An 11476-nucleotide genomic window follows, 5' to 3' on the forward strand; every position below is an offset into this window, starting at 1 on the left:
CAAATCTATTTCTTGATGTACTTCCTGTCTGTTCACATGCCAGACTACAATAACAGCAATTGGAAGACCCATTCTATAGCAAACAAAATATGCAGATGCCCATCAAATGTTGTGTGCTCTGCCCTTGTTGAGTTTCACTTGCAGACTTACAGTGAACTTCAACCTAATCCTCACCTATTTAGGCTTCCACTAGAGTTTGTAATCTTCCTGCAGGCTTGGACTCCCGGGTGCCTCCTTGAGTCTTGCAGTGTGCAAACACGGCTTCACCAGTACAGAGTACCAGGGGATCACCCTCCCCTCGCCCTGCTGGCAGCCCCCTTCCCATTGCAGCCGTGAATGCCACTGGGACATTTCTGGCTGATGTTCAACTTGCTGTCCACCAGCACTCCCAGGACTCCATCTGCAGTTCAATTTGTCATAATCACGTCAATGCAATCACTGCAAAGTTAATTTAGTTCAAAGGGTGTTGTAATCCTAGGGAGCATTTGGCTTTGGAACCATTCATATTTTCAGGCTGTTCTCTTATCATCTCGGTTCTCTCCCTTCTCTCATACTAGGTGTGTGGGAAAAGTTGTCAGATAAGTATCAACCACCCAATTACCACCCAATTATTGCTTAAATACATACAAAACACCCTCCCACTTGTGGTCTAACTGCTTGACTTTCTTTTTCCCAAAGGCTTCTTTCCAACATAATGTCCTTAAGAGGAATAAAGACACCCCATTGGACCCGATCATCTCGTTCAGCAGCATGCTTTGGAGGACAGCTAGTTGTAAAGAGCAGGAAGTCCAAGCAAATCTAGTGGACAACTGGGGAAAAGCTTGTCAGCAGGCACATTCTCACTCATGACCTTTACATTCTTGTTTTCAACACAAGCAACTGGTCTCACCAGCTGCAGCAAGGATTCTGGTCTTGATGACACACTGGTTTTATCTTCTACAGCAATGCCCAGAGAAGCCACAGCCCTGGGTCAGCTCCAGAGGCTGGAGCCCTCCGGCTCCCCAGCTGAGCAGGCCTCCTCCCTACAGAGCAGGGTCTTGAAGCTTCCTGCCACCTGAGTTCACGCTTTGAGCTATGCTAAACATTTCTCAGCTCACTTTCATTTCATCACAGCTTTCATTTTCTCTTTGTTATGCTACAATCCCTGTAGCTGTAGACTAACATTCCACGTTTACTCTGCCCACCTACAAAGGTGCCTTATAAAGGCTAAGCCCTCTATTTCCTAAGAAGCTGGCCTTGTTCAGCAGCGCAGCACCTTGCCTCCAGCTATGTGGATTATTGCGTCCTTCTGAGGAGCCAACGCACCACACAGCCAGAACAGACAAGCAAGTGCAGCAGATGTTACTGTACACCACTCCAATCTTCCTTTCAGTTACTCGCTTTGTGATCTGCAACTCCTCATGAGCAAGTGGGGGCTCCTTACTTGGCTCTGTGCAGCATTTGCTATTTCCAAATAAGCAGCTCCCTGCCACCTCATGAAGGTGCCTCTCTCTCCGGCCTAGAGAGCTATGCCTGTTTGTAGTATCTGCCCAAGGAGGCAGTATTACTGCAAAAGCAGCTTTCAAGTTTGAAGTTTCACGTACCTACAGGATGCCAAACATCACAGCAAAGCAGAAGCTGAGTGGCCTTCACTTCCACTTTCTTTCAAAATCATGAGAGTCCCAGTGATGTGGTAAACAACAGCACCAGCAAAAGGTGAGGTATTTATACAATATCTTATAGAAACTGAATTATTGCCACCAGACGGAAGGGAGTAAAAAGATCCCAATTCCAAAGTAAGGATTTCAGCCTCATTTCTATCAAGCTTGTGTGTTTTTTTTTTTGTTTGGTTGGTTGTTTTTTTGGCCTTCTGCTTGCACAAGTAAACTTTATCTCAAAGGATGGCAAACAGGCAATAAGCAGATGTGATCTCACCACACAAAAGAAACAAGAGAGCCATTTCTTCCTCTGGGTCATCCCACATGCAAACACAAACAAGATCAGGAATCTAAGATTTTATGCCAATGAACACCCTTTAGGGTTCTAACCTTTGTTTTTTGCACTAGCATAATGATGTCAGCTAGATTGATTGATTTATTTTTACAGTACCACAGGTTAGTCTCTGCACCCACCTACCCCCAGCGTTGGGAGAGAAACCCAGACAGAGCAGGTACTATTTAAAGGAAGCTTTTACTGAACTCACACTGAGGAAAAATGCAAGTGGTTCAGATGTATTCCTTTAACCATCCTAATGTGACCTGTGAGTGTAAAGAAGGCTTTTAATTATTTTACACCAAGCTCTAAGGAACATCTTTTGTTGTAATATTAACATGAGGATTAGCTTAATGGATCTGAAAGATATTTCATTAATACATTGTGGTTAGGTTTCAGCATTCTGCTCTTCCCTATTCAAAATGCAACTTAGATTAATGGCTGATATACAAATATATCTGTATTTTACATAGTATACAACAGATCTGAGTATCATGCTTCTTTACAGCTCTTAGATTTTCTTAGCAGTTATACAGACAGCTATCTTGAGAGTTGAAATTTGGTTATGCAACATCAGTAACATTTACATGAAGCTCAACAGTATGAAAGTTTACAAAGGGAAAATGTGACATTTTGAGATGTATTAAATACATAGGAAAAAAAATCATCATATTTCACTCTCTGCTTCCGGTACAGAAGTCACAGCTCCACCAACATTATGAAAGTCATCTCTAAGCTGACAGCTGGCTACGCTCAGTACTTAACTCTCCCTCCTCTGTCACCATTTGACTACTTCAGAGTAACTGGGAAGGTATCATCCCTGTGAGAAATCAATGACCGTCAGATGGTCCTAACTGAAGACTGCAACTCTTCATCATGTGCTGAAAAGACTTCTTCACAGAGGATAGAAGAGCTTAGACTAGCCAATCATCAGAAACGTTGCTCACCTCTGAGCAAAATATTAGTGATTCCTGCTCTCTCAGGTGACCAGAAATCCCTGTTTCCCCCCCAGAAAAATCCTTTAAATGTCTGACGAGTGAAGGGAGTCACTGGTGCATGAGCTCACAAAGTGATCAAGATATTAGATGAACACCTCCAAAGAATCATCAGTACTCATTGGATCATCTGTGAGGTGCTAATTCCAGTCTTAAGTAGACTACTGAACATTACCTGAGGTTATGCCCCTTATGAAAGCCATGCACTCTTGTACTGTAATTTTAACTTATTCCAAGACTCCAAGATGACCTTGAGACAGGCACTGAAATCCTAAATGTTAATCAACTGTCAAAATTGTTGTAAACATGGAATATTTTTCAACTGTTAGAAAAAACAACACAACAAGCGTGGTCAAGTAAGCACTGCTCCACTGCAGCATCCCCATCCTCTCCACCCTGCTGACAATTAACAGAGATAGTGTCATGGGAACAGATTTACCCAAATGATAATCTACTAAATATTTTCTATGGACTGGTAAGAAACCTGTCTGCAGATGTGCAAAAAAAACAAACAAACAAACAAACAAAAAAAAAAAACAGAATACCAGAAACTCTTCTTTTTCCAAGAAGAAATTTTTAGCAAATGCCTGTTAATCAGTGACAGAGGCAGAAGTAGGAGCAACAAAAAGAGCCACCATCAATTTGGATCAAACTGCACAGTTACAGGAATCCAGGAGACAACTGAATGGAAGTTTCTAACACTTGCTGGGACCTGTTCTCAGACAAAACACCACTAATAGCAGCTCTGCCCGAGTAATAAGCTCCCAGTATCCTCTAGTAACTTGTCACTGGAACCTTTCCTTCAGCTGGGATGTGGTTTGGCTGTCACTTGGATACTTTAGAAATCGGTTTTAATGGCATTCTCTACAGGAGTTCAACACATATTTCCCATTTAACTCCCAATTTTGAGATTGGCATTAATGTACATCTATAAATGGGCCTTTACAAGAGACATTTAAATGGTACCTATTTTCTCCATTCTGCCTTCTTTTAAAGGAACATGCTCGGCTTACATGTGAACACACACCTACAGTTTTCTCCAAGCAACAGCGATGCGTAGCAGCCAGCAGTCACACCTGAGGTGGGTGAGCGTACGCTGTGCTGCTCAGAGCTAGAAAGGCAAAACCAATCATTTTGCTGTGAGATATCTAGTTGTTTTAGTGACTGAAACCCAAAAAACTGCAACGCTAGGAAACAAAAACTGGTTGCATAAACAAAAATGTAAATGACAGAAGATTAATAACTAAACCGAAAGAAAAACAGAGAAATGGATAGCACAATCGGCAAGATATACACTCATTTTAAATCTATTTACTGTTAGTGCTCTACTGATTCTACTATTTCAAAAAAGAAATGGGTTAAAGTTTAAAAGAAATAGCTTGTCACTTTCTTCACATTGCCAGTATCTTTTCGTAAGGGAGTTACCAATTTCCATGTCTAATTCCATTTCAACTGAATTAAGTATTTATCAAACAGTTTTCAACAACAATAATGAAAAACACAATAAAACCACATTGATTATGTTATTAGAAATTACAAAAATAAATAAAAATAGAACCGAAGAAGTTCCTGTCAGTGATCACCTGCATCCACTTACACACATGCGAATTAGACATGATCTGATCGTTCAGGTATAACACACAGGGAACTAAGCAAGAAAACTACAAGTGTCACTGCCTACAAACAGGTTTGGATGAGTGAAAATGACAATCATTGCCTCACTCGGCCTGCTGAGAAGTGGTTTTGAGCTGCTGGAAATGCACAAAGCTCGTGCTCACTGTTCCAAGCTCTATATCCTCTCTGACCTCCCTGTTATCATAGGAGAGCACGAATTCTGAACATCTTAGGGATGATGAAAGCCAAATTTGTATGTATATGCTGCATATCAGAACCCTTTTAAGTGCTTTAATGTACTGCCACCTGAATTATTTGTTACAGTTTGCGATATATATATACATGCTCACACATACGTTGTGTCACATCGCCCCGATCCACTAGGAATTACAGTTACACTCACTACATATGAGCCAGCTGAGGTTACCTTTGAGGCTGAATTATCATTATAAAAGAAAAACGTCATACAAAAGCCACAAGTTTCCATATGCTTTGCATCTACAGTATCTTGATCTGACTGATCTTAAACCAGGAGGCTGGCTCAGTTTAAATCAGTGCAGCTGGAGGGCTGCTCCTGTTTACAACCAAGCTATCTCTGACCATGTAAACCATTCCATCAGCTGAGGATGATCAGCTTCACCTTAGAGAAATGTTCCCTATAACAAGGCCTGAGGACAATAAAGGCACTGTAATCCCAGATTGACAATTTATGGAGCTACTTTATTAGATCTGAGCCCAAACTGTTGCTTGCAAGGCAAGAGAAAGAAAGCACATTGCAACCACAGTGCAAGGAAGAGAACCAAGACATTTGAGAACATGAGCCAAGTGTACAGAACGCAGTAAGAAAGGTTACTTGACTCGGATATAAGATTGCTGGACCACATCAGAAATGTGTTTAGTTAGCACATCTTTTGGAGGATTCAGCCATCCTCTCCCTCAAGAGATGGCTCTAAAGGAGAGGAGAATTACCCTCTTGTTGTGTGTCAGACAAGCACACTGATTGCTGAGCAAATATTATTTTTGTCGCCACATGCCCCTCACGGAGGACATGCTTGGGACAATAGGAAAGGCTGTTGCACTCAGCAGTGAAGATCTATGAGATCCCATAGAAGAAAGAAGAAAAATCATATTTTGCCCAGAATAACAGATGCTTCTTTATCTTTTTAGGCCAACCGAGGCTGCAGCACCCTGCTATTAGCTAGATCAACTTCGATTCAGCTTTAACCTGTTTTGCCCACTCTAGAACTAGAGAGGATCTGGAGAGAGTGGTAGTAATAAAAACTCTTGTGTCTTTATAGATGAAGGTGTTGGGTAGTACAAAAGGGGATCCTTAATTGCTGATGTGCCTTTAAAAACAAATAACAACAAAAAGCACAAAAAAATAATGGATACCGTGAAGAAATATATCTCCACATTACCACCACAGTGCTGAACTCATGTCATCTTCTGAATTACTAGGTAACACTATCATTGCACTTAGCTACAGTTTTCTAAAATATACTTTGTGTTTAAAGAGAGAGATAAATGAGAAGGAAGGGAAAAAAGGAAAGGCTGTTAATGTATTCCAGCACCTCATCCATAACTATGATGGCCTTAGCAGATAGAGCCACTAAATCTCACAGTTATGAGATTATACCTGTGAGCAAAGCTTATTTCTAGAGCACTCATCATCATCAGATCCAATTGCCGAAGCGATTCAGAACACGCTTAATGTTCTTCTAAACTACTTTTTCCTTTCATCCACAAGTGTGATGGCCAGTGATGACAGGGTAGGGAAATGGAAGAAAAAGTGTTTTATTTAAAAGAGAAAAGAAAACAATTTCAGAAGCGTCTAGATTCTTTTCTGGACTTTGCTAGATGATTCAAAGGAATAGCGAAACAAACAAATGGAAAAACCACCCACCACAACCAAAAATATCCACCAAGCAACCAGAAGGATTAACTCTGTTAATAATAGGTGAATACACATAGAACAAAATTTTCAAGTTCTATGCTTACAGTTGCACACAAAAACATGGACGCACAAATATATGTATTCTATATGTATATAAAGTACATATAGATATGAATGAAGTCAACTTTTCATCTTTAGCATGACAAGTTTTACCCCCCAGCCATATTGAGAACTTTGTAAGCAGATATGTGAAGTCCAAATCATAGCTCCACCTGAAACTGTATTTCTTACAGCAGTAAGATCTGGGAAGTTAGTCATCCTTTAGCGCAAGCAAAGTAAAACTATTCTACCCTGGCAGCCAGCTACTGTGAAGGAGTTAGAAAATAATGGATACTAAATCACCAGATTCTCAGCACTGTGTGGCTGCTTGCCTACCAGTATAAAGAATTACAAGAGTACCTGTTAGGTATCTTGCAGAAGGAAACAGGGGACACGCTTCTGTTACAAGTAATTCACTACAGCCATGGATTTAAAGTACACGTGGAACTTTTAAAGTTGTTTTACAGCATCTATTTTTATTTGTCCTTTAAGCACTACCATTGCCAAATCAGTGAACGCATCTGCAAAAGCTTCTTCCAGGATGCAGCACGTATAACATCAGTCACCAACACTGAGTTTTGAAAGGAAAAAAATGCATCTGTTTTAATACACAGAAAAATGAAGAAATCATCAGTTTAATAGATATTCCTGCTCTTGTCCCTTCCAGATCTCAGACAGCTTTACCAACTGAATTAACTGCAAACCTCGTATTAATGATGCACATGAGGTATTTCTCTTGCTTCCTGAAAACAAAAAACCAAGGTCTGATGAAATACATTACTAATGAGCAATAACGAGGCTTGATTTTTCTCTCATTCAAAGACAATCCTCCTACTTTGATCAGTGGAAGCAGGTCCAGTCACTTCTGCTCTGCCTGCTTTAGTAAAATGCTGTATGTTAAAAATCACAACTGTACCAGGCTGTGTGGCTTAACCTCACATAAAATGGCCCGATCCTAGTCTCACATTGGAGTCTTACAATCGGTTTGAAATTAAAAAGGAACAAATACATACTCAAGTAGTTGTTAATAAAACCTCTTTGGAGGTCTCTCACCTACTATCAAGCTACCAATACATGTTTCCAAAGCTGAATTTCAAAGTTAACCTAGCCAAAATAGAAGAGGTATGGAAATGTACCCAATTCCTCATCTGCATAGCCAACACTTACAAATATAATGGTCTTCCAAATTAAAAATTACTTCAATTGAATTAAGAAAGCTAGCCTGTGGGGGTAGATGCAGACTACTAAGAAATCATAGTAGCTTCTGTGCTACACAGCTGCACCAGAACCGGCAGAAACAGCGTGTTTCTAAGTTTAGGCTGACATTGTCTCCGTGACTAACTGCTGTGCCCCCTAACACAGCCCTGCTGTGACACGCGTTGCAGTTCAGATGGCAAGAGATGCAAAATCACGCACCCGCCCTCAGCACTACGAGGCGAGGCACACGCTGTACAGACGGTAAAGGGAAGCAGCAACCAGCGAGTGATCTGGCGCTACCTAACCGACACCGGGTACTTTAATTGCACTCGTACTGCGGTATTTCATCCGGGACAAGCGGCTAGCTCAGCTTTCCGTGCTCCCCACAAGTTTTGCTGCCTTCCAGCAGAGTACCACCGAAGTTGCTCGGCTCTAGGAGCACCCGCAGCCTGCCCCGGGCACCGCAGCCCCCGGCCCCGTGCTCCCAGGGCAGGGAGCGCCCAGGCGGCAGCTCCGCCCCGCAGGGCTGCGATTTCGTCGCTGCCACAGCACCGTGCCAGCCCTTCCCCGGGGTGCAGCGGCTGCTGCTCCTCCTCGGTCCCTCCCTGCCCTCCTCCGCCGCCCCGGCAGCGCCGCTCGGGAGGGCGGCGGGCGCTGTGGGGCCCCCCGCTCTTTGTTCTTCGCGGGCACAGCGGCGAGCGCGCAGGAAAGCCCGCTCCGCCCCAGCCGCCCCACACACGCCCCACGGCCCCTCCGCGGCGATAATCGCGGGCGACCCCTCCTGTCGCGACAGCTTCCCGCTGCCCTCAGAGGGCGCCGGCGGGGTGGTGGCCGCTGGCCCCGGCCGTGCCCAGGTGCCCCGGGGCCCTGCCCGCCGGTGCCGGGCCGCAGGTGGAGGAGGCCGGGGCCGTTCCCGGGGCGACCTCGCCTCCTAGCGCCCGCTCCGCGCCGCGCCGGCTCCCGGAGCCCGCCGCCCTCCCGCATCGGGCCCGCACCGCGACCGAGCCGAGGGCACGGCGCTACCGGCCCGGCCCGGCCGGGGCAGGAGGACCCGAGGCGGCCCCCCCGGCCGGCGGCCCCCCAGCCCCGCGCTCCCTGCAGGAGGCTCCCGCCGGGCGGCTCCGCGTTACCTCTCGAAGAGCAGGCGGATCATGAAGATGCAGAAGGCCAGCGGGAAGGCGAGGTAGAGGTCCTCCGCCTGCGGGAAGGAGGCTTCCTCCGTGCTCTGCAGGTCGGCCCAGGTGACGTTGTGCGGCAGCCAGAACCGCTCGTTCCAGAACCAGGCGAGGATCCCTGCCATCTTTGCTTTGTCTGCCGCGGCGCCCCCCGCTCCGCTTTGCTCCGCTCCGCTCAGCTCCGCCGGCCTCCCTCACCGCGGCTGCCGGGGGGGAGGAGGACGGAGCCGTGCGGCAGCCCCGCCGCGGATACTGAGACTGCTGCTGCTGCTGCTGGTACTGCTGCTCGTACTGCTGCTGCTACCGAGCGCCGCGGCTGTGCCGCTTCTCCGCCCCGGCCGCCCGGCGGGGGCAGCGGCCGCCCCGCCTGTCACACGGCCGCGCCGGCCCCCATTGGCTCCCGGCCGCTCCCCGCCGTTACGCCGCTGCTCCGCCGCCGCCTCGGGGCCGCGGCCGCCGGGTGCCCGCCGCTGCCTTCCCCCCCCTTCCCCTGCTGAGGCAGCCCCCAGGCGGCGAGCACCGAGGGGGTCCTCGCCCCGCTCCGACGTTTACACGGGGCGCCACGGGAAGCCCCCCACAAGCCCCTTCCTCAGCCCGGCGAAGCGGGACCCCGCGGCCGGCGGCCCCTCAGGGGGCTGCCCCCGGCTCTGAGGCGTTGAGGCAGGAGCCGGCGTCCCGGCTGAGGGGAGCGGCCGCGGCACCTCGCGACCTCAGCCCGCTGAGCGAGGCACGGAGCGTGCGGACACAGCGCTCAGCTGCAGCGAAACTGAGGTGAGGGCTCTGGCTTGGCGTCCCCAGATAAAGCAAATCGTACTGTCTTTACGTAGGTTTTCACTTTCAGTTACTTATCTCGCTGCCCGCTTCCAGCTACGAGAGGAAAATTAGAGTTGTCTCCACCAGACTTTACAGAAAGGTGACAGGCAGGCTCTAGCGGAGCAGTGGCCTCTGGGCTGTAGGCAGGGTGGTCTAGGCACAGACACAATTACTCCAGGTAGTAGGTGTACGTTATCCCTACACCATCAATGTTTTTCTGCCCTGCCCTGCTTTATTTTATTTGGCTTCAGTGTTCACCCCTGTATCATCACCCCCTCTAGCTGGCTACCAAATGCCAAGAGAAGCTGAGTGCTGTGCAAGGTGAACTCCAGAATTTTATCATCCTGGCTGTACATTTTCTGCCAGCTTGCTCTTTTTTCCCTGCTGACTCTACTTGTCTTGCCTGAAAAAACTAATTACATGGCTCCTCATCTGTGTGCTGGCATTTCTTTGCTGAAGAAAACTCCATGGTATACACACAACACCTTCACACTGTGAAAAACATGCTATCGATTTAACAAAATTAACCATGTTTGTATATGGAGAGGATTTCCATGCAGGACATTTGGGAAAATTTCAGGGAATGTTTTGGCAGGTTGGCTGATGAGCCATGCAGGTGAATCTTCCACTGGGTGCTTCTGGCGTATTGCTGAGCCAACATCCCCTGTGTCTGTGAAGTTTCCGATTCAGTGCTTCTGGTCACTCCTAGATGAAAGCTTTTCTTGATGAAAAGCTCTTCAGATATAATTTTAATAGCTGTCAATATGCAGATAACTATTTGCTTTGTTAATGATAATTGGATTTAAGGCAAAGTTAATTTTAATCAGAAAATTGTTATCATTATTCTGCATCTAAAGGTTGACCTGTTTTTTTTCAGCGTATTTCAATATTCCGATCAGTTTAGAAGTGTATTCAATATTTATGTCTGTTTCCAATACAATGAGATAGCTCTTTCCCAGACATTGCAGAGGCTCACGGGCTCTGGCACTTGGCACTGCAGATACAGGAAAGGAACGGATCTTTGCAAAGTGAGCCTAGCAACAGTAATAACATGATGATGAATAACAGGTTAATTCCTGCTGAACAATTAGTATAATTGACTTTTGTGTCAGAGTAAAATTATTTCAGGGCAACAGCTCTCTAAGCCTATCTGAAAAGAAATGGCATTTCTGAAACATTTGGGAGGATGACCAATTAAAAGCTTTTAATTGCATTCAAATTGTAGCAGCAATCATGTAGAAGGAGCCAAGAGGGGACTATGGAATAAGAACGCCTGAATCCTGTGCTGTGGAGGGAGATATTCCTGGGAGGGGCTCAAAAGCAGCCCTAATATTTTAAATTTTGTAATAGCCCACTTTTATTATTATTATTATTAAAACTTGCAATAGTTTATTTGTTCATTTGCAGTAAACAGGAGGCTGTTTTGCACCTCTAAATCTCTGTGAATGAATTTGGTAATCTGTTTGTCAGCACCACTGCATCTGTGCCATGCTACTGGCCACCTGGAGGAGTTCCTCAGCCAAACCGAAAAGCTGCAGCAAAACCTGGCAATTGTTGGGACACTCAGCAGCAGCATGCCTAGCAGGAGGGCCGAGAGCAGGATGGGTGCTGAGTGGCCATTCTTCACCTGTGGGGGGGGAACCAGGAGGACCATGGACATCTGGATGTGGCACCCTGAGGCATGGTCCTGGGCTGTCTTTCTTCTGACTCTGCCTGCT

General features: G+C 46.2%; 1 protein-coding gene across 1 annotated transcript in view; it reads right to left on the reverse strand.

The window, feature by feature from the left end:
- Positions 1–9070, reverse strand: part of CERS6 (ceramide synthase 6) — a gene marked incomplete at both ends in the record, with an annotated part of 115515 nt that extends 106445 nt beyond the window's left edge. Inside the window, one exon of the mRNA XM_084289000.1 lies at positions 8901–9070. Coding sequence (XP_084145126.1) covers positions 8901–9070 — 170 coding nt within the window. The remainder of the gene's footprint in view (positions 1–8900) is intronic.
- Positions 9071–11476: the final 2406 nt, after the last annotated feature.

This window comes from Netta rufina (assembly GCF_964035555.1).
Source record: "Netta rufina genome assembly, chromosome: 6".
In the NCBI taxonomy this organism is placed as follows: Eukaryota; Metazoa; Chordata; class Aves; order Anseriformes; family Anatidae; genus Netta; species Netta rufina.